Source organism: Electrophorus electricus, chromosome 11 (genome assembly GCF_041902795.1).
Source record: "Electrophorus electricus isolate QZ-2024a chromosome 11, ASM4190279v1, whole genome shotgun sequence".
Lineage (NCBI taxonomy): Eukaryota > Metazoa > Chordata > Actinopteri > Gymnotiformes > Gymnotidae > Electrophorus > Electrophorus electricus.
In genome coordinates, this window is record NC_137507.1 from 24,706,796 (window position 1) to 24,733,598 (window position 26,803).

The window sequence follows — 26,803 nt, forward strand, 5'->3', positions numbered from 1 at the left end:
AAGAGGCGAGAGCTGATCACGGGCAGCATTTAACCCTCACCCACAGCCACTCCCACCACATCACTGATGTGTGTATGTATGTATGTGCACGCTGAATGTAAACGCAGTCCAATTTCATCATAAATCATTTTATTTTTGATTCATCTGAGTGGAGCTGCTCCACTTGTACTACCTAAACTCTGTGTGAAAGGATCATGCGTGACTTTCCTGGGATCGCTGCAGTGGTGAGCTTCCCTTACCTAGGAAAGGGTCACGGGGAATGTGGAGCATTATGGTGTTTCGAACATAACGCACATTGGTGAATGTGCGTTGTAAAAAAGTAAATTATTCAGTGAAGCCAAGCACCTACAGAAGTATTACAGTGAGAACTTTGTTTGTTTGTTTGTTTGTTTGTTTAAAACAAAACCAAACGAAATCAGAGATGAAATGGCAGCGAAGCAATTATCCAGTCACATCGTGTCCAGTGTTAAGAAAAGCAGGAAGAAGGCAGGGTATTTTTAGTGTTCAACAAAGAAAACAAACAAACAAACAATACACTAGGAATTTCCTGTACATCAAGTCATCGTAAAAACAAACCAAGTCCTGACAGCCCTCTTCTTATTTATTGCAAAGTCCTAAAGATGGCACGCCCCTGCCTTGGCCCGTTAGTCTGGCGCTACCTCAGAGGTGAAACGGTCGGCCTCCCCAGGGGCCCCGATTATTATTTCAGCAATTTAGGTACGGCCATGGCTGTCATGGTTGCGATGGTTGGCACGGTGATGTCCCTGAAGACGGGTGATGAGCGGGTGGAGATGGAGGGCTTGCTCTGGTTCAGTGTCTCCACGATAGTCTGCCTCATGTCGCGGGAGGCGTCACCCCGGACGGCCAGCAAGGCCACGATGTGCTCCTCCCTCGTGGGGCATGCAAGACAACAGTCATGTGTATCAGAGAGCCGCACAACCTCACGGTCAGACTACTGGCCGCAGTGGAAACTGACTTAACACCAGCTCCTCTAAGACACCCTCACTCATGTCGACAGCTAGGTGTGATTCCAAGTCGAAGCTATTCCTAATGAACTGACAAAGCGAGGTGATTGACAAATCAGTCACACCAATTAGCCTAATAGCCAATGACTGCTGAGGTTTGACTGGGGAACCAACAGAGAAGCACGTCAAAGTCATGGAGCTACAAACAATGACAACAGTGAGTCAGGGCTGACCTGATATCTGGGTATTTGGAGACCAGGGTGGACACCTCCAGAAAGAGTAGACTAGGGTCAGTAAGCTTGAACACCTCCGCAATGGCAGTGATGGACCCACACAGCCAGTCTGTATCCTCACCCTGATCGAACACACACACACACACACACACAATCTACGGCAGGCATAATAACCATTCACGGTGACAACATCTAATAACCATGCTACACTCAGGGGAGAGCAGGATGAGGCAGAGGGGGTGCAACTCACGGCAGAAAGCTTCTTAAAGAGGAAGCTGAACTGCTCGGCCTCTTTGATCATGCGCTCTGCTCCGTCCTTCCTCTCCTCTGCGTTCTTGAACGTGATGCGCTTCTGCACCACCGCCTTCAGGTACTCCACCACCACACGCCGGTGGGCCTCCGCCGTCATCTCCTGCACGCACGCGCGCGCTTTTACTTGTGTGGGGTTTTGTTTTTTGTTTTTTTTAGCTGAGTCTCTATTTCAGTTGTTTACATTTTCATGTTTTATAATTCCATTTAGCATAGCTCTAACATCACCTCTAAACATGATCAACACTAACAATTATCTCCAAACGTGTGAAATGGAGTTATGTTTACTATGATGTTACATATATATTTAAGGTTTCTTACACCTTACATCCACAATAATGACTGACAATCTACAAGAGCTGGGGAAAGCTTTCCTGTCCTCTCCTCCTGTCACCCAACAGCACACCTGGTTATAAGGCTTCTTGATCTTAGCAAAGTCGTTGAAGTAATCCTCCACCGTCACGCAGATGGTGTCCACGGCGTGACAGCCCGTCAGCCACTTCCGGGTCAGCAGGTCGTTCAGATGATTCTGTTCGACAGGCAGGAAAAATCAGTTGAGGATACCGTGGTAAAGGTAACAGCAGGACTGGCAACCTGTGGTCCAAGATCCCCCGCCTCACCTCCAGGTCCAGGAACACCTCATCCAGCAGGAACTGGCAACCCTCCTTGGCCACCTCGCTCAGGGTCTTCTCAATGGCCGCGTCATTTGGAGTGGGATCTGTCGAATGCGAGTACTTGCGCTTCAGACTGTTTATAGACTCCCTAAAAAAATGTGTAAAAAGGGTGGGGGGGTTTCGGTGTCAGGGACAAGACCCACTTCAACAACGCAAGAGGATACCGGATGTTGCTGTTCGGCTAAACCAGTGATACTTGGACGTCTGCGGGTGTTGGGTGAAACGTACTTGAACGTCTGGCAGTTGTTGATGATGGCGATCATGTACTGGACGTAGAACTGGGGCAGCTGCCGGTCCTTCAGGTGCTCTTCCTTGTAGGCCACTACCTCGTCCCTGTACCTACACCACACGACGGGATGGGGTTTGTGCAGGCACGGGTGGAGCGCGAGCATGCCCATGCTGCGGAGGAGAGGCCTGGGAAAAGCGAGGTGTCTTACCGCACCAGGAACGAGGTCATCTGCTTCAGGCAGAGCTTCAGCACCTCCTCTTTGAACTCCTCGCTAATCTGAGCGGCCACCTGCAGGTTCTGCTCAAACATCTGACAGGGAGAGAGGTGGGTGTGTGTGTGTGTGTGTGTGTGTGTGTGTGAGAGGTTCTCTTCGGACCCAAATTACGCGGACCAGTAAGGCAGCATGGTTACAGTACCCGGCCGGGGCTGTGTTTACCTGGAAGACAATGGCGGGCAGGGTGGTCTGGTAGTAACCGTCCTGGTCTGCCTCCGGCTCCGTGTCCCTCTGCCAGTCTTTCTTATCGGTCTCCAGGGCTTTCCGCAGCCATCCCGTGATGTTGGACTGTTTAACGAAAGGCAGGGTGTGCTTTAGAAGAGGGGCCACGCCTGTGTCTCCGAGGCAAACTTCTGCTATTTACTGAGAGCACTATTCCAGTTCATAACGTGCAGAGATGGAGTGTGTGTGTGTGTGTGTGTGTGTGTGTGTGTGTGTGTGAGAGAGAGAGAGACTCACAGTGAAGGTCTTCATGTATTCACTGAGCAGCCTGTCCACCACTTCCTGTGGCAGCAGAGGCTCCAGCTGCTTTATGTCGCACTCGGGCTGCAGGTCTGGATGGCCCATCATCTCCACACTGGTATACAACCCACACATGGAAGTGTACCGCAGGTAGCGGAAGTGAAGAGAGTGTACACTGTAGATGGTTTTGGCCAGTTCTACTATTTGTTAGTGGAACCAAGATTGCTGTGCAGTGTCTTTGCTCTGTCCAAACACTATCAAAGCATCAAGCATTTTAAATAGGCATAATGTGAATTTCCAGTGTTTTTACTGTCACTTAATTTACAAATAAACTGTAACTTGTAAATAAACTAACTAATAAATTGTAAAATGTTTTAAATGGTGTTTAAATTGAACTTTTGGAACTTTGATCCAGTCACACTGCACAGTTTCCAAGTGTGATAACAGCAGTGTGTGTTATTTTTGTCTCAGTGGTGCCGGTATAATAACAGCATTGCATTTTTGTTTTACGTTTTTTAATTTATGTGGATGAATTAATAAAACTTCATGGAAGAGACAAATCTTTAAATGAGAAATCCCATAAAAATCAAATCAATATATACTAAAAATATCTGAAAACAGATCTGGATGGGCTTAATGGATAGCCTTACCCTATAGTGTAATTGCCACCAGAAGCTGATCCACAGACAAAATAACATCTTATTTAAAAGTCCAGACAACACAGACACACTCGCATACTTGTCCAATCAAACAGCATTTTTCAAGACATTTCTGCTTGAGATCAGTACTGCATCCCACCACCTCTCTGATTCTCAGACTGGCCACCTCTGCCCAAACACCTCAACCCCACACACAAACTGGACTGAACACAATTCCGTGCACCTTTATCCCGGTCGTGCCGCACGCAATACACACGGCTGTAATGTACTCTGCGGGACACTGCTCTGCTAGCTTGTGTGTTGTGTCCACACTACTCAAACTCTACAGAAATGGGGAAGGTGTGAGCGCAAACTGCCAAGGGACACATAAACCAATCGTGCCGCTACAGATCACAGCCAGAATGCTCCACATTCCTTTCAAGTGCCATCGGCTGTCTAATAACACTGCCAGTACCTGATGTTTCAAATAAACAAAAGGTTTTGTTAAATCCATGTTATAAATATATAAAACATAACCACAGCAGCTTTCTAGATGGAGTTGCCATTTCTCCACAAGCCATCCAGGCCATCAGAAAACCCCACTCATTAATTGGCACACTGGTTGCTACAGCGCTCCCTCTGCCTGTGTTCGCCCAGCCCAGCACTGACCTCTGGTACGTGTTGAGCACCCATGTGAGCAGCGAGACAATCTCGTTGGCCTCCAGCTTCTCGGTGGCGAGCTCCTGCACGCGGGCCGACAGCGCGCAGCGGTACAGGTCGAAGAACAGCTGGAAGGTGTTGTAGTGCGGCGGGAAGCACTGCACCACCAGGTTCTTCACCACCACCAGGTCATCCAGCACGTACTTGCGCGTGAGCTCCAGCAGGCGCACCAGCCACATCTTGTCCGAGTCACGCGTCTCCGACTGCGTGCTCTCGATGCGCGCACTCACCGTCCCCTCCAGCACCTCATTCATGCGGTTCTTCCATGCTTTGGGCCGTCCGGGCGGGATAAAGCCCGTCTGCCGTTTGCGGTCCAGCATGCGCCGGTCAATCTTCTCCTCACGCTCGATGACGCGCATGGCCGACACCAGCAGCGTGGGGTCGCGCCGCACCGTCACCAGGGTGCGCTGTATGACCAGCCACAGCTGCTTGGCCAGCTCGTCGGACAGGCCCTGCACATGGTCGAAGTAGGCGCGGATCAGGTTCATGTCGTGTGCGTTCCTGCTGTCCATGCGGTACTGCTCGTACATGAGGTCGTCGCGTGAGCACTCCAGGTCCATGAGACGCCGGTGTGCCTGCAGCAGCTCACCGCGCTCAATCAGCTCGTGCGTCTCCTTTACGATCTCGGGCACTGCCATCAGGATGGAGAGCCATCCAGGTGGAAGAGAGAGACAAGCTCATTTCTTTTACCCAGGATGCAATTCAATGGCATTCTATTTACTATACTTATTCAGCCTGAGACACAGAAAGATGTGGACAATGAGCATCAAGAATCCAACTTCACAAACACAGAGCATTAACATCTATGGGCAGTGCCATTCCTGCAGTTATAACTAACATGAACTAGACGTCAAACATCTGCTTTCACCTTTAACGCAATGTCACAGACAAATAATGAACATGGTCCTCACTAAACACACGTACAGATTTGGACATTTTTAAGAACTCGGTGGGCCTTTAATTTCATGTCAGACAGACAGATTATACAGTGGTCTTTAAAGCCAGTGTTAGGCTTCACCTGAGAAGATGTTCTTGAGGTTTTCCACAGCAGAAGCCAGCTGACTGTGCTGGACTACAGCATCCTTGACGTCTTTCAGGTTCTCTATCGTGTTGATGCTCTGCCTCCAGTCCTTACTGACGTCAGCCAGTGAGTTCTGGATGTCCTTCACGTCGCACAAGGCGTTGTGCAGCTGAGTGAGACCTGTTCTCACTCCGTCCAACTGGGACTGAATGGCTGCCTGCAGAAGAGACAGAAGGAGCACTTCACAACCAGTGGAAAAGGCTGCACATATTCAAGCCTCCTTGCCTTAGCATCAACTGCAGACACCATCACTGTATAGATATATAGTACTGCGATATACGGATGAATGGGTCGAAATGAGTACTGTACAACTAAATGCCGTAGTTTAACAATTTCAGAGTAATAAGACAGAAGCGAATACGTAACCAAGACACAGACAAATCTCCTTACTTTAAGTCTGGCCTCTACAGATCCTTTTTTCCGTGCCTCTCTTCGTCTGTACTGCTCCACTTTGTCAAGCTGGTCTGAGCGCTGCAGCATGCCAGCCACTCGCTGCACAGCCGTGGCCACGGCCTCTCTGTTCGTCTCCTCCATGACCCAGCAATAGCGCTGATGGACTGCAGTTGCGCATATGCAAAGTGACAGGCTTAAAAGAAAGAACTAGCTAGCTAAGTAGACGCTGACCACCTAGCACTCTTAGTACCACTAATAATTTTTGTATTTGAGTACTAAGACTCTTGGAAAATACTAACGTAACGCTACCTAGCTAACAACTCGAATATTGTTGACCGTAGCTAAAATAGCTAGCCAACTACATTATTGAGCGGTTCGCGTCAGATTAGCAACATAGCTAATTACTACAAACCTTCCTTCACTATTCCATTCCTGAACATACACTGACCACCTAACTAACTAGCTAGCTACTGGATTCAACACGAGGGACAATGTTTAGAAATGGAGTAGGACTGTTTATATAAAGCTTACATAGTTGACTAGTTGGCTATATTTGCATAGCTGGTCAACAAAACACACTGATCCGACTAGCTTGCTAACAGCTACCACTTCAGGGACTAACGTTAAATACGTTAGCGTCAGCGAAATGACTCTTCATTTTATTGACTCTTGATTTCATTCAAAAAATTCTAGTAAGACAAGACAAAAAGAAAGTGTGAAGTAACGAACCCAGGCGCTGCTTTATGTTCCTACGGGGTGTGCGTCGCAACTTGAGGCATTAATTTCATATTATTTGCTAGGTAGCTAGCGGGCTTATCTCTCGCTGCTACCCTTCCTGGTTGATGAACCGTGGTGCGGTACCGCCCAACAACAGCAGCTGACAAGCTGTGTGTGTTACTCAATGTGGTGAAGTCTGCAATTTATTTACGCAAGGGCATTGCAACGTTATCTAATAAGACGAGTACAAGCGTTCAGTATTATAGAATTGTAGCATTTTAAATGGCTGACTGAATTTATCACTCAAAGCTGTACATAACGCCCTACAAGCATGGACATTTGGAATAGAAGCATGCTTTCATTATGCTCTTCCAGGGTTTTCTTGGGGACTATTAGAGTATGCTAGGGAATTTTATAAAACATTACACTTCTGATCCAATATGAAGTGTCCCTATTTAATCTTTTACATTATTTTAAAATGTATATTGAAAAGACTATACATCAAGTATGGAACAATATATACAATGAATATAAAAATACAACATAAAACTTACATTTTATTTATTTAGTTTTTATATTTAATTCATCCTTGCATTAACTGTATTAAAGACTGTATCAAAAAGGAACTGAAACCAACAAATCAAATCGGCAAATATTGATCCTTATAATTACACCATTTTAAAACAACTCTGCAGGAAATGTCACTTTGCATGGTAAAAGACGTTTCAGCGATTGTATCTTAGCAGCTAAATTGTGTACAAGAGTATGTAAACCATGTTTAGACTCCAAAAACATATGATTCATAAAAAGACAATTAACAGTCAGTACAGGTACACAGCACAGATGGACCATTAGTGCTTGTAAACCCAGAAATATTTGATAAAAATGCTCTAACATAAAAAATACTGCTATATATTTACTTTTTGATTATTGTTACCCCAAAACTGTCTCTTTTCCAACTTTAGTAAATTATATAAGTATCAACAAGACATAGCCAAAATAACACTATTTCTTTTACCTAAAAAGTTTAAAATCATTGGACACTGACATGAGAAGATCCAATGCAACATTATATGCAATCTAAACACTCATCCCTATCGAGTTAACACAGGGGTTTTAATATCACATAATTACATGTTACATACATATATTCAAAATGTTAATATTTCTTTATCACTGAAAAAGTGCCAAAATATAGAACCCCTTAAAGATCAGTATTGCTATGGACACTTGCCTCTCAAAAGGGGGTAAACCTGAGCAGTTCATCCTACACGTCTAATACACTTCGACTTCAAAAGCATATCTTGCACAGAAATGAATTTAGCTCTTGGGATTATTGCATGTACAAATAGGAACTGGCTTTGTTCGCTGCTGCGTTCATTGTACAGTTGTACATGTTCCTTTCTGCGCGTGCTCGACTGAGGTTACGGCTGCTGTCCTGCCAGGGCGGGGGGGAGTCTGCTGGCTCTCTCTTGATGGAGTGGAGAAGGCCGTGTCTCCTGAACTCATAGCTCAGCATGTAGTCTAGCTGCATGAAGACCTTGGGTTCGGCTGAGCCGTCTGCATACTCATGGTTGTCGAGACAGCCTGGGCCCTGGTTGCCAGGAGGATCAGGATGCACAATGTCTTTGTTGAGGACGCACATGGCGGGTTTGCTGGCCCCCGTGCAGAGATACTTGTGGTGCCCGTTGACAGGAGGGCTAACACCAGCCTTGCTGCACTGGCACGGGCCGTAGTGACTGTAGTGGTCTTCCTCCATCTTCAACTGCCGTCCCTCGGGAAAGGTGGAGCTGTAGCGCCACCCTCCGTTATGGGGCGCGGTGTAGGCGCTGCAGCTGCTCTCCGAGTCGGAGTCGTGCTCCGTCTTAATGGCAGTCTCGGGCAGAAGCAAGCCATGATTATTCTCACTGTGTGCCGTGTACCTGCTCTCCGCCTTCCCAATGTAAGCCTCCCTCGCGCTCTGCCCATGGTGCCTGCCCTGCGATGGCGCAGCAGAGCAACCCGGCAAAATGCGGAACGTTCCGGGTTGGGTGTGCTTGTTGAACTTGCCGGGGGAGGGGCTGGCGGGCGCAGTGCGTGAGAGCGAGCGCATGTCCCAGGGACTGTCCGCGGCCTGGGCTTTGGGGAGCTCCGTGGAGGACAGGCAGAAGTTGAGGGGCTCGTCCCGGGTGTAGACGTTGTTGCTCCTGAATTGGGTGCCCTCTTTGGCAAGGGCTGACCACAAACCCCCATGGCAGTGGTCTCTGAAGGGCGTGCTGGGCAGCTGCATGCCCCCCACATCACAGGAGCCACGGGAACCATGAAGCCTCTTTTCACTACAAAAGAGTAAAAAACCCCTTGGGGATAAATATAGCAGCTGTGGGAGAAGTTCAAAACCCCCCATGTCTAGAGCAGGGCTGCCCAACTTTGATCCCGAAGGACTGGAAGTCCAGCACACTTTGGTGAACTCCTTGCTCGACCATTTCTACATAATTATTAACCTGTGCATTGAAAGATGTGTGTTTGAGCAGGAAGGTCACTGAAGTGTGCTGTACTCTAGTCTTCCAGGACCAGTGTTGGGCATCCTTGGCCTATATGGTAAAATGTTCTCCGAGATAATATCTAATCACACGACAAATGCTACCAGATACACAGTCAGTTCTTTTTGTTCAACACTTTTCACAGTGCTTTTTGGGACCAAGCAGTTTTGCTACACCTTAACAGAGATGTGTGGTGTTGCCTACAACCATAAGTAAAATATTGCTACTTAAATGAAATAAATAAGAACTTGGAGGAAAAGGTAGTCTCTACCAAAAAAGGTTGAGTTTGAATATAAAATTTAACTTGTATTATCATGTGGTGATTCTCCTTTTTGATATTGGTATTTTAATTCTTATTCTGCTAATTTCCTAAGACAACCTAAGTCATGACACTAGTCATTCATTTGACTGAGCTTCAAGGCCACTGGAGCAAAGGCCACAGGAGCAAAGTGGATTATTCCAGTTTGTTTTAGCAACAGGTATCAAGTGTCATCAATAGTAGGTGGGCAAAATTAGAATTTTTTTTTTTTTTTTTTTTTTTAAAGAGAAGCCTCTCATTTGAATGTAATGGTACCAAACTTCAGCTGGTATAAGTATTAAATATCAATCTGCACAGTGGTAAATAATGCATGATTTGGATATTATGGTGGAAACCTCAAAGGTCAATATGTAAAAAAAAAACAAAAAAAAAAAAACGCGGGGCAATTATATAATCGGCCTTGGAAAAGTATATAAAAACTAGAATTCTGCTCAGACATTCTCTGGAGGGCGCCTGAAATGCATGTTAACTTGCAATAAAGAGCGGGACTGGCTGTTCTCTTCCACCAATTCCTGAGTCTGCATCTTTAATTGCTATTCAGAATTCTAAATTTAAAGTCAGTTAATTGGGAATTTAAGGAAGACAACACCTGATAGGACATTGCCACTGGTCACAACACGTATTTGGTCGTCCATCTTCCCTTGATCTCCTGTTTTAGTTATCTTTTCTTTGTTTGGCATGACTTTTTTCATTCTATTTTTATTTATTTATGTTTCTCTCATGTCTGTGATGATACGGATTCCTTGGCTTCATCAGCTCTTAATTTCACTATTGATATTGGTAATGTGGGGGGGGGGGGGGGTGTTTGTTTGTTTGTTTTTTATATAAAAATTTCTGAAAACGAATTTTTTTAACCCAATATGACAATTTATGTAACTATGTATCTGAAAAAAAGGTCACTGCTAAAATATATGTAGGTAAAATGTAATCCTTTAATAGTATTTAAAATCGTACATATCCATCAAAGTACATATCCATCAAATGATAGCTTAGTACTGGTAACTGATTAAATATAACTATTGACTCCCACCCTTGAAAAGCAATGAGATAATACAATTATCCATGACATCAATTATTGTTGGCTACTAATGCCAAAATTAGAAGCTGTACATAGCCTATTTTTATAGCTCACAGCTATAAATGAGTTGTTCAAATACTCCAACTTGAGCTCTGAAAGAAAAGCTCTGAAGTTCAAACCTGCTGCTGGGGCCTTTAAGCTTGCTCTTCATCACCGTGTTCTTCATCTTGAGCTCGATGGAAGGCAGCACGAGGGGCGTGGCCACGCAGAACAGCGCCAGCCGAGGGGGCAGCAGAGTCCCACACTCTGCTTTCTTCATCTGACCCTGTAGGACCTTCAGACTACCCTGGAACTGCATGTTCTAAGGGGGAGAGACCATCCAATTATCACTGCGAACTCACACAAACTCACAAGCGTGTAAAAGGGCACAGGTCAAGTTGTGGTTCCTAACGTGTTGTAGTGCCAACCCCAAACGACATTCCAGACATTTTTAGGCACCCCCATTCAGTTACGTTCAGCAATTCAATACAGGCTCTCACAGGATGTCGTTTTCGAAGAGAACTAAACAGAGCCAAGCTCGCGAGGCCGGCGTGACTACCAGAAAGCCGGAGGTGGTGTCGAGCAGGCAGCGCACTCGAACGACGAAACAGCGCGTGAGGAACGGCGCGAGTTCAGGAGGGACGCTGCCCGCCTCCGGAGTGCTCCTCAGACCTCTCGCCACGAAGTCCTCGCCTACGCCATCAAGCACAAACCGCAGTTACATACTAAAGGCATTGCAAGCGATTAAGAAGCACTGGGACACATTCACTGATCGCACCCAGTATCGTTTTGCCTTTGTTCAGAAGTTAACACTAATTCAGACATTGCGCTACGTACATGACGGTGGCCTTATATCGGACAAAACTCAGACTACATCAATTGAAAGCAAATTATGTCACACAAGGTATTAAATGAAAGTTATTCTGTAACAGGCTGCATGGAACTGAGTACAAAATCGTGTTAGTGCTTGGACTTATCAATCACAGTTAGTTCACCAATAGGGCTTTAGCTGTGTGGCTAGGGTTCACACACACACACACACAGACACACACAGACACACACACACACCAGCATGGTCCTCCTGTGAGCTGGGGTTCATAGCCCAGTGGAGCTGTCTTCTAAATTCCTGCCTCTCTTCCACATGGATGTAATCAAAGACGTTCTGGTGCATCACATCCGTCTGTCACAGAGAGGAAAAAACACACACGCACACGCAGGCGCGCACACACACAGGCGCACACACACACACGCAACTTTAATTATGGCCTTTGTGTTTGGGACCTTTGTGTTTGGCCGCAGCAGCGGTCAGTTGGTATGTTGGGTGAACAGTGCATGGCAGCTGCCCGCTGGACCAACGCCGCTAGTGCCGGTGGCGAGAAAGCCACAGAGCCGATGCCGCCGTCCTCCTGTCCCGCTTACAGAAAGGACGCACTCACTCGGAAAGTCCGCGCTTAATGCCACACTCTTGAAGAAGTCTCGTTAATCTTGAAGAAATGTTTTCTGTGTAAAGGGCAAAAGAAAACTGAAACACTCTTGCTCCTACATGAATGCCATGGGTCACTCGAGAACAGCCTAAATTCAACAAGAGAGTGTTCTGTCTGTAAAGTGTCCTTCAGTCTGAGAAAGGCACTATATAAATGTAACTAATTATAATAATTATTATTATTATTGTTATTATAATTCTTCCCAAGTTTTCTCTCCAAGTATTCTCCCTGAGTATTCTCCCCAAATATTCTCCCTGACAGAACAGTTAGACTCTTGCTACTCCTTGCTGCTTTCAAGACTGTGATTGGCCATCAACAACTCTAATGGTGTCGACTTACTAACAATTTTGGGGACCAGTTAAATGCACTCACACTTGTCTGGTGCTAACTGGCTCCTGATGGCTGTATTTTATCATCAGCCATGTTAAAATATTTTAACGAGCTGAATGCCACAGTTTGCCAGTTCGAGGGATTTTCCTCTTTACAATAGGATGTGGGGCTAGAGACATGTTTTTGTGTCGCGTGACACCAATTCTGCTTGCATGAGGAAAGATACATCCCTGCTCTGATGATGAAAGAGATGGGGGGGGGGGCGGGGGGCGTGAAAGGCTAGCACACTCATAACTCCCCAAGCTACGGCTGTACTCAGTTTATAAAACAACAAAACTCCTAAAATGTTCAACCTTTCCATTATATCCTCGGCCCGAGTCACGCACTGCTCTAAACGCTCTGTCCCACAAGGCCGCGCTCGCATGCCCAACGGTGCAGTCTCAGTTCCTGTCACCCAGTCACATTCCTTTTATTTAGGGAGTTGTTTTACTCGGGTGCCAAAGAAACGTGACACTCCGGTCCCCTGTAACAGACTTGTGAATGAACCATGGGGTGAAGAGAGGTGACTATTTTGGTTCTTCCTGGTGGGAGAGACTAGAGGCGAGCTGTTGCCAGCCCTGGCCTTGGGCCTTTTACGGCCAGACACACATTATTGCTGGTTTGATGTCTGAAGCTTGGGAGACTCCACATGCAGAGGGAACACAATCTCCCAGGACTCCGACACATTCCGTGCTGTTATGATTTCTAATATTTTATTGAAGGACTTAGAGATAGGTGTCTAGTTGTCAGGAGTGATAAAACAATACAGGTCATGGTGTTTGTATCATACCTTTCATCAGCGTTTGTATTTAATGGTAATTGTTTTGCATACTACACTCTCTTTAGCTAAAGTTTAAAATACAACTTCCAACAAGTCAAGATCGCTTCTGAAATCGTTCCACGTACTTAGCCTGTATCGGTTTAAACACAGTCAAACAAATTCCTGCCTGAAGGTAAAAAAAAAAAAAAAAAAAAAAAGGCCCAAAGTTTTGTTGGTCCTGAGGATGTACATTTACCTGATGGAAGCCCAGGTAGTCAGCGATGGTGGAAGAGGCATAAAATATCACTCCATCTGAGCTCACAACCAGAGCAAACCCTGTTAAAGACTGGAGAAAAGGAATCACCTGCATGAGTACCCATCAAAAGATCAGACAGATCAAAAGAACCTGCCTTGAAGTTACCTTGTATCAATCAATAAAGACCTTACATATATGTGTGAAAGCTCCGTTATCCTATACTGAGATGCTGCAAGTTCCTCCAGCGTGGCAAAGTCACCGGGCATAACACAGACGGTCCCCTAGCCCATCAACCCCGGAGGAAGGAGGCGGAAAGTCTATGCCGCTTTTATCTAGCGAGCGTGCAAGGGTGCAGGCGTGGGACGTTCCGCGTGACGCTGCTGTACCACCTCACCCCCACCCCGAAGCTGGCTGGGTCACTCCGGGGTCAGTGCTAGCTTCCCTCCCCTCCCCTCCCTGCCCCGTGGCACAGAGACAACGCCCTCTTGTGTGCCACACAGGGCTGGTCGCTAGGCTGTTTTGTGGTAAGAGAGGAAATGCTATAAAGGTGAATAAAGGAAGGAAATACTTCAGCTACTCTTTCCACTTCACTGTTCTAATAACGTTCAACACTATGTTTCCTAGAAAATACCTGGAAATATGTCCGTAAGAGCTTCCTCTCTCTACTGCTGAAGAGTTAAGAAATGCTATGTTGATGGCTATGGTGGGGTGAGGCAGTGTTTGACAGTATTATGGTATATGTCCACTCAATAAACTCACACACGCGCACACCCAACACCCACACACCCACACCCACACCTCCTTTAAGGATTTCTATGTCATTTACATTTGCAGAATAAATCACATGACAATTTATCTGACTTTTATCCTCCAACATTAATTTTAAGGGCTTTTGTTTTGTATTGTTATCAGGCTGCTTTGCATCAACAGGGTCAGCCTGGGACAAGCAGATCGAAATCCCCCACACCTACTCCATCCCCATGATAGCTCACACACCCATCCACCTCTCTCACCTCGAGCAGAAGATCACTCTCTAGAACGCTGCTTCCCAGGCTGGGTTTTCTTAACTCCGGGCTGGAGGCCTCAATGCTGTTCTTTCTGCACGGTTTCTCCTGAATAGCTGTGTGGAAACAAGGCAGAGAGAGAGAGAGAGAGAGAGAGAGAGAGAGAGAGATAGATATGGGTTCCATGCATGTAGCCAAGGCAAACCTTTCCGAATGAGGTATGTGGAGAGGTTTACGATTACATTTGGAGAACAGCAAATCCACCAAGGAGTCCACTTTAAAAACATCTTTCTCCAATGTACACACACTCCTGACATAAAACAACAGATCACACTCTTAGTCAGCCTTGGATAGTATACACACACACACACACACACACACACACACTGTACACAGTAAACCATAAGCATGCAGTGTAAAACACTAAACTGAATGAACTGTCAGGGGTGGTGAATTGCAGTGTACTTGGCGGTCATAGTTCCCCTTAGTGGTCAACAGTAAGCCCCTGCCTCCAACGCCCCCGCCCCAACTCTCCAGACTCCAGCAGCAATAGCCGCATCCTGCCCTGCTCTCCCAGGCCACAGTGTCAGTCTGTGTGGGATTCCAGCCCCCGGGCCATCAGCCTGGTGCGGAGGTCTGCGGCGTCACTTTTTCCTCTCTGAGATTCTGCTCCTGATGGCTTTCTCAGAGCTCGCCACGCCGCCGTTCCGTGACTGGTCGAGGGAGTCGGAAAAAACAACTCCGAGCGTGCGTGCCGTTGCGGAATACGACAGGTCGAGTGGCCTGCGTTTGCTCTGCAGATTAAAAGGGCCGAATTCCTCTGCCCCGGCTCTATGGTGAAGAGTGGCACTAAAGGACAGGCTGTGTGCGGAACGTTCCCTCAGCTCAACATGTTTTTTTTGTGGCCAATGGCATGAGAACGTTCGCTTTTCTTTCCTAGGTTTAGATGCTTGATGATGATCACAGGGTTACTGCAAGAACATTTACAGAGCTATGCATGTTGAGTTTCACTGTGGAGTAAACACATTTGAGATTGTTGTTTTTTTTTTGGGGGGGGGGGGGCAGTTAAACTGACCCAAGTAAAAAAACCCACTAACGCTTCTGCACCCGAGACACCCTCCAGCACGGCACTGCCGTGCATGTGTTGATGCTGTGTTGAGAATGTCCGTGAGGAAGTTAACAGATGAGCTACAGCCTGTTTTTCTACATTGGAAAAACCTACCAATAATATGTATGTCAAATTGGCGAGTATAGTAAGTGTAAAAATGTTTCTAATAAAGTTCTTGGTGAGCAAGATTATTTCAGATTATTGCCAAAAGATAGCAAAACTGTATAAACCAGTTAATTACGAACCATTTTTGTTCACAGTCGCTGTATATCAAGTTCAAGTTTGGTTTATTATATTGGTTTGGTTTATATGAGCGTACCATTCAATTTTCAGTAATTGTAAGAGTGCACCCTACTGGTCAAAGAGCAAAACTGCAGCCTCCCTCTTCCAACCACTACCGGCCCACCGTCCAAACCCCGGACCCTCAGCTCTATTTGCGCGCTCACGGCACAGACGTATTTACCAGCGAAACTGGAGGAGATCTTCACTCCTCACCTATTTACTAACTCGAATGTGACGAAACTGGCCTCCCTTTTTAAAAGGTACAATCTATGGCCATAGACTGACATCCCTGTAGACCATTTTAAGTGAGTTTTTGTGTAAGATGTTAAACAATGCACTGGACCCCAGTCTACATAGCAATGTATCCTTCTGTGTGAAATACTAGTACAGGACCATATACATCTATAATACTGCTCTTCTGAATATATTCTACAAATCAAAAATGATAATATAAAGAGTTATTGCAAGTTTTATTTTTAAATGCCCACATGAATGAAGTAAGGTATGTCTTAATAAAGCATATTTAGCATTTTAATGTAATTTTAATGTAAAGGTTGTACAAAATCAAGAACTAAAATAACTGATTACATAAAAAGGCAGGAATGGCTGATATATGGTTTTCTTTGCAATGGCTCAAATTCTTTTCTCTCTTATAGAAGAATGGGATGAGAGCTCAGAGCCGACACACACACACACACACACACACACACACACACACACACACACACACACACGGATACATCCATATATATACAAAGGAGGCTGTACGGTGGCTGTTGACACAGGACGGAAAAAATTACAGCCATGCTTTTGAAATCCGTGGCATGCTGGGCCCAGTCACGGAGAGCAAGTCTGTTTCTATTGGAGAAACACATTTACTGCTCTAGATTTCTATGGAAGCAGCACAAAATATCAAAGCGGGAGAGATGATGGAAACTGAGTCACTGAGCGGCCATCCCGACTCTAAACCGAAGGTGTAGTGCGATTCGGATATTCACTTTCTCTTTTTTTAATTACTGACAGGGTCATGAATTTGGCCCACGAGCACTTGTTAGTCAGCATCCTTCTCACGCAGGTATCACATGTACAGTATACAAATTAAACTGATGAACTGACGTGTTTTCCTGGCTACGCCCACAGCGCATTACAAAAGGTTCTCGCCAAGTCGCCTGCCCAGCTGCAAATGGACTTTTTGGGCTGGGCAGACTCTACATCAGTGTTCAGTGCCTTTATCTGTCGGTGTGAGTGCATCTTTGCTTTAAGGGTGAAGGAGGGTTGCAAGAGTGAGAAAAAATTCTGAACTGGAAGCAGCTAAAGTGTCATGGACACTTTCCCACAAGGCCTGTTTGGCATGTACCGTACCAGGTAAGAGGAGAAGCGTTACGACTTAAGATCATCCGGTCACTGACATGGATGAAATGCATGGCAAAGACATTTTTGTCTTCCATTAATTCGCATCATATTTTTAATAGGATAATGTGACAATGTCACATTAAGTCATTTTAAAGCAAAAGGTCAATTAGCACTTTCCTGAGCAGAGCGAATCGAGGCTGTGTGGAGTAATGGCGACCGGGAGAGAGGAGTTTGCGTTAGATCCCCGCAGCTGTGCAGGAGAAGCAAGTGATTTCACCTGATTTATGTTTGCTGCGACAGTTTCCCATCAGTTCCAGAGAAAAGTCAAGAGTGGAGAAGTGGGGCTGACGGACAAAGCGAAGACACTCGTAAAGGAAGGGCCAGGTGAGGCCTTCTCCAATTCATCCTGAGATGATCCTTAATCCTTCACCTCTCTGGAATGAGAGGGAGGGAGAGCAGAGGTTGGGGGAGTGCTGCAGACGTGTAGACACGGCACGCCAGAGCGGAGCTGGCCTTCCTCTTACCCCAAAACAACCCCCCCGGGGTGAGAGTGAACGAGCGGTAGGCTGTGAAGAACGATCTCTTCAACGGGCTTCAATAAGCTTTCAGTTTGGACTGAACACTTGAGGTTAAAAGCCTGCTGAGGAACTACTTCTATAGTGATCAGGTTCACTTATGGTGTGACACTCCACACCCCCGGACCGCATGCGTGTGTACACACACACACACACACACACGTTTAATCGTTTTTGCAATATCCATATCAACATTTTAACAACACTGATCTTGAAGGCTGCAAAATGGGGCAGTGCGTTTTAACGTATTGCAACTTTCGGTTTCTCAGAAGACAAATCATTCTCCATTGATTCACTCCTAACCCAGAGCCAAAACCTGCAGGTGGTCTCCTAAAGGTAAGCAGATAAGCTACTTTAACAGGACGCTTGTCCCCACGTAGTGGACCACCTCCGCCAGGCAGCGGCCCCCTCGTTGCATCTCACTGCTGGTTTGTTTTTCGATGACAAGACGGAAATGAAAACCAGGCGCGCTCTCCACAGCCGATGTTTGGTTTTTACGAGCAGATGTGTGTTTATGCCCCAGCTAGCTTATATAGCGAGGAACAGAATAGTTCTGCTGCCAAACACTGCACTTGACCCAATCCTAGCTTTTACCTCCCAGCATACAGCGTCCAAAGACCTGGAACCCAGATCAAGTCCTCAGCCCACAAATTCAACTTCAGGGGAACGGCTCGGCAGCCGCTTACTTTTTTTTTTTACTTTTAGGTGTCACTGCAGCCAAAGGTAATGTAGCCTACTGCAGATATTTCGCCAATACTAATGAACAGGTAGGACAGATGAACAGCATAGCTGTTCATCAGTGCTGTGTGGATACCCGCTGATGAGAACCAGGACTATAAATCACACTTGTGCGCTTCACTCGCTACCTGTTCACATTTGTCAGCAGATCAAGGTTCACTGAACAGCAGCAGAAGGGCTTGGAGCAGGTCAAGCCAGAGCAACAGTGAGAGGTTATAATGAAGCAACAGTTAAAGTCTGGTTGAACCTTACTCCTCAACTACCTGTAGTCAAGTACTACTAAGTCCTCGGTGAAAGCATTTCTGAGCGAGTTTAGGTTTCTCCGACCCCCACCCCCCAACCACCACCCCCCCTTTAAGTTCAACCGGTTCAACCCCGCTGTTTGGATTCCGTGCACACTTTCTTAAAGGTGACTTTAAGAATCAAACATGCCTCTTATGCCTTTGAATGGTAAGGTATTGACGTTTATGGTTCAGTTGCGGACTGTAAACATTATGGAGGACAACGTTTTGGCCCTGATGGCCAAGACTAAAAAGATGATCTAGTCTTCACTATAAAAACAGAAACATTTTTACTCCCATAGAGTAATATAACGAGTCCCCTCGCAAAGCAAGCCTTGACCGTGCAAACAAAAGGACCTAATTTTGCCAGTCTAAAGGTAACTAGATTCATGAGGCTCATAATATGTAGATTCATATTTAATAATATGTATATAATATGTATATTTATGCAAGACAGATGAAATAAGCAAAGACAGATGGATAAAGACAGACAGAGACAGAGGAGACCAGGAAATGTTGAGGAGAAGAAGAGGAATCTGTCCAGAAGAAGGCAGTGTGTGGACTCATTTTTGCAGTGCTGGTCTCCGGTGCTCTGACAGACAGATCCGGATCGTTTTTCATACGGATCTCTCTGAGGTCAGGGCCCGGTCTGTTACAGTCACGCAAGCTCTGTCTTACTCCAGCCCAACTACACGAACTGTCTCTTAAAGGGCCAACGCAGCCATCACAATGCCAGCATGATACCGCCACCCGAGGCACAGGAAGCACTACTATTCTATTTTGTCCCCTGTTGTTTCGAGGAGAAAGTGACGAGAGTAGGCTTTGTGGCTCTATTTGTCTATTTGAGCACACAACACCAAAGCTTAGAACAATTCCTCTGAATAAATCGGCTGCTTGTCCCGGCAAGCAATCCTAAAGCAAATAATTCATATGTTAAATATTTTCATGAAATATGAAAATGTGTGACCAGGTGTTTACATGACATCTGCACAGGCCGGAGAGTTCTGCACATTAGGGTTTTGGCCTAATGGTTGTGCCTCCTATTGATCACTTGCTTTGATAAAAAAGATTTAAAAAAAAAAAAAGACATCTAGAATCACAGTGAAGATGTGGTTCAATAAAACAGATATCAATCAGGAAGTCTTTGATTAGAAAAGTAATCGAGGAAAATCTTAAGTGGATTAGTTATGATTAACTAGTGCAAAATCGTGATTCATCTACTGAGCGTCATGATCTGGCACCGTAATCAGTGGGCAGACCCTCCACGGGACAGTGAAATCATCCCAGTGCTTCACTGAGTCGCCAGGAGCAGTTACATCGGCATTGCCCATCATCTGCTGTCATTGAGCGCTTGCCCCTCATCATCACGGGGCTGTGGGAAGAGAAGCCCTGTGTTTGAACCACACAGCCTTCCGCGCTTTGGTCCCAGTAAAGAGAGTGAACGTCTAAGGCTCATTAATAATCATCTGCAGACAAAGTGAAAAGTAAAAAAGTCAGAAGTGCATCGCTGCAGCTGTCGTGCACCAGAACTTTACTCCAAGCTCCTTCGTAACATATTTCGGGTCGTTTACTGCTGGACGGCACGGGATTGTGTGCAGATGAAGCGCTTTCAGCTGCCAACGAACACAAACCCCAGAATAATAATAAAATGTTATTTAGGTTGAATGCTGTTACTTTCAGTGCCATGGCCTAACAGTAATCTCTACGCTGTGACCAGATCTGCATAAAGAGGGATTTTCCATTAGTCAAAAGATGCCACCGAGAAAAAGGGCATGCCTGAGAATTTATCGTCGTCAAAATGAAAAATACATTTAAAATCACGCTCCCTCTCCTTCAGGGTATGTGAAACACCTTTCCAAATGGGTGATAAGCCAGACACAAAAGACAGAGGCATACGGGGAATAAAAGGGCTTAGCCATTTCTCACGAAAAGGTTGTGCTTTTAATGCACAGTAGAAATAAACCCTAGTCATTCACGGGGAGCAGGGCAGTGTTTCGTAAGACATCCCAGCTGCAGTGGGATTTCCGCTCATCTGCATTCCCCATGATCCGCCAAAGAAAGCGTAGTGATGTCAGGTGCCGATCTGAACGCCACACACCTGGATGCCGCCCTCAGCTCCTCAGATGGGTCAGGCCTGGTGGATTCCCAAGAGTTTTTGTCTTTTGAGAGATGTGTGGCTTTCGCATTTTTAAAATTGTCGTTTTCCCAATAAAGAGAAGTTGCTGAAGGGGACACAAATGCTGGAAGTAATTTTGGGCTGCTTGAAAAAATGGTTCAATCTGAAATTAATTTGCTACAGTGTAATAATTACAGAGCTACTCCCCAAAAGGTAAGAATGAGATGACTGAAGGAGTGCATTACTTGACTCTGGGCTGTAATGCAACACACCCAGAGGTTTACTGTGGCAATACCCACAAACCTGGCACCACCTCAAGCACAGTGCGCCACATTCGTTTCAGATCAATTACTCGATTCAAAGCTCGAGAAATTTAGAGAAGGACTGCTCGTCATTATTGGGTTCAGATATGACGCTTAAGAATGGCAAGCAGGTTGTTTTTGTGGCCTGACCACATCTAAGCCAAAGCACCCAGAAGCAAAACAGCAGCGGTGCTGAACCACTTCGGGGGGGACCGACCTCTAGTCAGCTAGACACAAAGCCTGAGGACATGGGACTTTGCCAGGAAGCAGTCACGCAAGCACTCCCTCGGTAGGCACTGGTGCATTCATTACCCATAAGCCCCCTCTCTTGGCGGCTGCCGGCCTCTCCATGTGGAGCTCGATTACTCCCTCATGTGCCAGAGTGCAACCCAGCTTGCTCCTCTCCTGTGTAGATTTAATGTCGTTCCTCCACAACACCAGAAAGCACACTGTGTATATAGTGTGTGAGATTTTATATATATATATATATATATATATATATATATATATATATATATATATATATATATATATATATATATATATATATATATACACACACACACATATATATATATATATACATATATATATATATATATGTATATATGTGTGTGTGTGTGTGTGTGTGTGTGTGTGTGTGTGTGTGTGTGTGTGTGTGTGTGTGAGACACACATACACACCCACACACCACACACACGGCTTGAAGGGATAAAGCCAGGTGAAATACACACTTGCTGGAAGTGATCAGATCTCATCAGGCACACAGTGGAAAAGTTTTACCCAATAAATCACTCACATGTGCCTAAAAATGGCTCAGATGGGGAAAGCAGGGTCCCGTCCTGCTGGCACCAAGTGACACGGCAGCCGAAGGAGCACGGAGACGGATCTTTGGCAGGGCAGTTTCCTCCGCCGCGACGGAGCACAAAGGCACCTCAAAAAACTGCCCAGGCACTGGGCCGTGAGGCAGCAGTATAATCAGTGGGGACGAATAGGAAACTTTAGACTCCCAGACAGACATGTAATATGCAAAAGGAGAAAATACCAACAAACTGGGAGAGGTCATTGTTCTACAACTAAAATTCCCTGCCATTACTAATGACTTTACTCTGACAGTAACAGAAACAGAGCTGTAGAGCACTGAACATATAAACTCTTTTACCTTTAGAATTTATTATAAAAACATCAGTGGATACTTTATGATTTGGAAAGCCTAGAGGTTAACATATTTAAGATGTATTTTGTCAAGCTAAAGAACAACACTATAGTGTTGACATGAGTATTTAAACCGCTTGTCACGTAAAGCACGAGCTCTTGGGGTTGTAGCTATAAGAAGGACTCAATGACTAAAGAGATGGCTGCGAATGGCACCCAGAAACATTAGTCGCATGTTTCTGAGGAAGTAGTAGGACTAAATTTCAGTTGATTTTTTTTCTCTTCTTGTCTCCAGAAATAAAACATCAAAATGAAAACGGTCAACACTGTAAATCAGAAGATGAGCATTCCACAAATGTGGTGAACACACGCAGTTTGACAGGCTTCCCTAAGGATCAAGTATCTTTATTATAGCTCAATTATATTATATTTTTATTGATGTGTTTCCTGCGATGTTCTATGGCAGCGAACATAAACACCGCACATACAGACCAGACAAGGTTTGGGGTCATAAGTTCATGACCTTTGTCATGCTCCAAACTATTCAATAGAAGACAAAACACAAAACTTTTAACCGGGATTTGGTTTCATGTTATGGGGGACAATAGTCAGATCAGGTATTGTTTGAAAACTTCACCCCTCATCAAGTGAATAAGGTGGAAAGGACATTCTAAAAATCTCCTGGGACATGGAGATATGAGTACACGATGTTTATATTGCTGTAATAAATACAGATGATTCATATATTAAAACCCTCTCTCACTTTTAAAATGTCCAGCTGCCTTTTCAATGCCTCTTTTTTTTCTGTTGTTCCACATTGAACTATAAGGTCTTCGCACGTCAACACAGTGCTTGCTATAATTATTTTTAGTCTGACCACATTTCACTGCTTGAATCAAGGCAACTGGAAAGGAGCAGGACAGGGCTGAAGGCACAGGTGACCATGAGAAGATGAGTTTGGAAGAAAAGGGGAGTCTGAAATGTTCAAACGTAAGATGACTACCAATCACTCATAAGGCAAAAGATCAAGGCGACAGCATGCCTGTTATTCATGATTTTTAATAACACTGCATTCAGGGTCATGTGCAATATAAATGATGCTATCAAGGCACTTCTGACATTTATGGCTTTCATTATCCAAAATGGTCGCAAGCTGTCAGAATAGGAAAACACATGGGTCAAATCTGCCATACACATAAACAAGTGCAACCACACCCATATGCATGCACATACAGCCAGTCTCACTCTTCACTCAGTATATAGTACTCCTCAAACACACACACACCCAAATACCCCAGACACCATACAGAACTATAGTCAGTCATACTTATTACTCGTACTATATTCATACTTAGAAAGTATAACAATGCACATCTCAGCCTCTGCAGGGTGTGTCAGTCTTGTGGTGTTAGCGAGAGTCAGAGCTAAATTCATGTATTAGCCCACAGCATAACTACTTTAGCATTCCAGACAAGCCACATTTAGTGTATAGACCTGTCATTCTATCTACCACAGTCTTAGAGCCTGAGAGAGAGAAAGAAAAGCAAGCTCATTTTCAGTTCCTAGCCTAATATATCCCTTCCAGAATTAAATCGCTGTGGACAAAAAAAAACCAAAAAAACAGAAATATGCAGACCCATCAGAAACTTCAGAAAATTCAGATGACATCCATTTGCTTTTAAAATGATGATCCATTGTTCTTTTTTCTGTTACATTTCTAGGCTGTTAACAGTGTGTTTCCAGAGAGAGGTCAGCAAACTCAGTGGGAACCATTAAAGCACTTAGCCTTAATAGACAGCTTATATTCAATAGATTTATTATATGTGGAAGAAAACAGCTACATGAAAGTATACTGCTGGATTTCATAACATTCTCTTAATTACTCATTTACTCTGTACTTGTCATTTATGTGTGTGTGTGTGCGCGCGCACACACACACACACACACAGAAACACAGGCATTTCAGTGCAATGAAACCTTGAGACTGCTAATATAAGCCCAACACGCAACAAAGTCGTGTGGGTACCACATCCTGGAACATTTCCAGTGAATTTACAAAACCTCTGATGACATTTACTGGGCCATCTGGGATGAGTCACTGATCTTACCATGAAAGAAGCTCTTTACGCGGAGGTAGCTCACACTCAGCCGCAGCACAGACAGCTTGTCCAGTTTGGAGATGACATCTGGCGTGAAGGGCAGCAGTCCGGCCAGGCGGTCCAGCTCCGCGTTCAGCCGGTCGCGGTGTCTCTTAGACGGGTTGGGCTTCTGGTTCGCTGCTGTGGCAGGTTTTCTGTTGGAAATTAAGGGAAAGAAAGTCACAAACAACCTTGCCCTACCACCATATGAGGATCGGAAATGAGGTAGCGGAAATTAAAACATAAACTTGCGTTATGATCTAGTCCCACTCAAAAAGAAACCGCAAAGATCTACGTGCGATTTGTAGGAATACCCTAATACTGTATGGAACATACAGGATATTGTGAGGTTATAATCTCTGCTTTTTGAGCTTTAAAAGGTTAGTGCAAAACCTTTTTTGAAAATCCACAAATTGAAACAAATCTGAAAACCACAAATTAGAAATCATACCAAAACAGTCAAGAGGTTTTGTATAACTAATTCATACAAAAAAAAAAACAACCGAAAACATAGAAAACATTCATTTGTTACTGTTTTATTATCATTAAGTATAGTTAATTAACGATTTTAGTTCTTATGCATTATCTAAAAAATAAAGCTCATAAATAACTTCCAAACTAATATAAACAAACAGATCAGACCATGCATGTCTTATGACATAGAAATACACAAGCAGGAATAGCTGTACCACAACAGTAGCCTACATATTTACAAATTTTAAAATGTCATTTGAACCTAATCAATAAGGTGGTATGAGTCTTACTCAAAACATCTACACTGATTCCAGACAAAGAAAACTTGTGAAGTATCATAAGTGGTAAAGATTTAGCTACTTTTAGAAATGCGGCTGTAGACAGGGGATTACTCAACTGTTTTTGAATGGGCTTTCTCCGTTTCCGTCCAGCATACAGGCAATCCCCAGGTGGAATCATGCTTTGCAGTTGATGTTTGGCTAGTCACTAACAAAAGTCATCAGGCACCTGTTAAGTTCTCACTGAAAACGCCTCATATCTTTGGACAGGAGAGGTAAGAAGGCTTTGAGCAGAGCTTTACCTCACACTTAAGTTTCCATTAAAATGTAGAAGAAACTAGGACTGCTAAACAAGTAGCGTAAAACCGAAACACATTCCATTATCAAAACTTTCTTTTTCGATCAATAACCAATTTCTAAACACTGCAAAGACCGGTATAGAGCACAGATAGCTCCGCGCAATTATAACATACAAAAGCAAAAAGCATTTTACTTACCAAAAGTTAACCAAAAGGGCTCTCGGGTAATAAAACTGCTCTTCCCTCGAGTGAGAATATAATGTTGCATACGATTTTTACACCTACAGCATAAATAGTTATTTCAGGCTACTTGTTCTCCAAAATCAAATAAACATCTTCCTCTAAAAAAGAGAGTTCTGCGTGTAAGCTTTGAGTAATTGAAAAGCGAGTTGACAGCTGTACTTTGATGCTTTATACCCGCTTGGGTGGCGTTTCCATCCTCTTCTTTCAGGTGGAGGATTCCTCTGCGTGACACGACTCGAGCTTCGCACGCGATGTTTCAGGACTCGCACGTCCTTTCGCGCGCCCTTGCACGCGCGTCCAGACGCAGCGGCTGTATGCTGCAGCTGTCGCAATCGCCAGTTAATAGCAAAGGTCCGAGACGAGAAGCAGTTTCAACTCGCCTGTTGCTCGAAATAAGCAACTTTAAAAGGGAATGGAAAAAGTTAGAACAATAGAGCAGTGTCAAAGAGAACAGTGGGCATGTATCGCCGTAGTCTTTGTGCCATTTCCTAAGGGGCTGCTTATGACCTACGAACCGCTTCGTCTGCAGCAAGATAACGGGACAACACATTTCACGAGTGACGCCGTCATAACAAAACGTATGGCGAAAGGTTAGGTTACGCTGAAGTTTTATATAAATGAGAAGAAAACAAATCCACACCTAGTAACTCTTACCCTCAGGGTTGTTTGACTGGATGCAGGTATAATTTAGCGGCGAGTGAAGACCCTCATATAGAAATATTTTTTTTAATGTTTAGGTGCACGGCCATAGTCCGATGCTTTTGGGGCATTAAATCAGTTCACTTAAAATTAAACGAAACCATACCGTTTGCCAAAGCGTACATCAACGATTTGTCCACAAGCAGAAAGAGCTCAAAGTCGTTGAGCCTAAGGATAGATGCGCAGGTTACTTCAAATTTCCCATAGCGTCTTTGTTTAGTTTGATACAGGCTAAACGTTTAGCGGACTGTTGGCCAAGAATCCCTGCACATCTACGTCCGGACGCACGGAAATTGCGC

General features: G+C 44.8%; 2 protein-coding genes across 6 annotated transcripts; both read right to left on the reverse strand.

Moving 5' to 3' along the window:
* Nucleotides 1–112: 112 nt before the first annotated feature.
* exoc3 (exocyst complex component 3) lies at nt 113–6,839 on the reverse strand. Of its 2 annotated transcripts, XM_035527849.2 has the most exons (13): nt 6,708–6,839; nt 5,976–6,142; nt 5,523–5,742; nt 4,454–5,135; nt 3,144–3,261; nt 2,847–2,972; nt 2,619–2,719; nt 2,410–2,520; nt 2,128–2,269; nt 1,914–2,036; nt 1,449–1,610; nt 1,199–1,320; nt 113–890 (listed from the first exon to the last, which is right to left on the reverse strand). In XM_035527849.2, the coding sequence occupies exons 2-13, from the start codon at nt 6,117–6,119 to the stop codon at nt 701–703; spliced, it is 2,241 nt and encodes a 746-aa protein (XP_035383742.2). In that variant the 5' UTR covers nt 6,120–6,142; nt 6,708–6,839; the 3' UTR covers nt 113–700. The 2 variants fall into 2 exon arrangements, with proteins under 2 accessions (XP_035383742.2, XP_081578677.1); XM_081722551.1 differs by lacking the exons at nt 5,976–6,142; nt 6,708–6,839 and having other exon boundaries at nt 4,454–5,239; nt 5,523–5,660.
* A 296-nt stretch (nt 6,840–7,135) lies between these two features.
* ahrrb (aryl-hydrocarbon receptor repressor b) lies at nt 7,136–26,765 on the reverse strand. 4 transcript variants are annotated; one of them, XM_027021164.3, is made up of 10 exons: nt 25,980–26,765; nt 25,761–25,843; nt 25,383–25,471; nt 24,482–24,666; nt 14,473–14,579; nt 13,460–13,549; nt 11,659–11,770; nt 11,150–11,283; nt 10,731–10,912; nt 7,136–9,010 (listed from the first exon to the last, which is right to left on the reverse strand). In XM_027021164.3, exons 3-10 carry the CDS (start codon nt 25,442–25,444, stop codon nt 8,029–8,031), a joined length of 1,854 nt encoding a protein of 617 aa, XP_026876965.2. In that variant the 5' UTR covers nt 25,445–25,471; nt 25,761–25,843; nt 25,980–26,765; the 3' UTR covers nt 7,136–8,028. The 4 variants fall into 4 exon arrangements, with proteins under 4 accessions (XP_026876965.2, XP_081579876.1, XP_081579875.1 ...); XM_081723750.1 differs by having other exon boundaries at nt 7,137–9,010; nt 25,383–25,523; nt 25,761–26,205; nt 26,611–26,765; XM_081723749.1 differs by having other exon boundaries at nt 7,137–9,010; nt 25,383–25,523; nt 25,761–26,205; nt 26,460–26,765.
* Between the last annotated feature and the right edge of the window lie 38 nt (nt 26,766–26,803).

What these genes read in the sequence shown, in the direction of transcription:
- exoc3 (XM_035527849.2), bottom strand. Translation starts at nt 6,119, where the DNA reads ATGGAGGAGACGAACAGAGAGGCCGTGGCCACGGCTGTGCAGCGAGTG. An exon ending in AATACATGAAGACCTTCACT is followed by an intron (nt 2,973 to 3,143) that starts GTGAGTCTCTCT and finishes TTCGTTAAACAG; the next exon opens with TCCAACATCACGGGATGGCT. An exon ending in AGGTGTTCCTGGACCTGGAG is followed by an intron (nt 2,037 to 2,127) that starts GTGAGGCGGGGG and finishes CCTGTCGAACAG; the next exon opens with AATCATCTGAACGACCTGCT.
- ahrrb (XM_027021164.3), bottom strand. Translation starts at nt 25,444, where the DNA reads ATGATTCCACCTGGGGATTGCCTGTATGCTGGACGGAAACGGAGAAAG. An exon ending in AGAAAGCCCATTCAAAAACA is followed by an intron (nt 24,667 to 25,382) that starts GTTGAGTAATCC and finishes AATTTCCAACAG; the next exon opens with AAAACCTGCCACAGCAGCGA. An exon ending in ACACCACCTCCGGCTTTCTG is followed by an intron (nt 10,913 to 11,149) that starts GTAGTCACGCCG and finishes TCTCCCCCTTAG; the next exon opens with AACATGCAGTTCCAGGGTAG.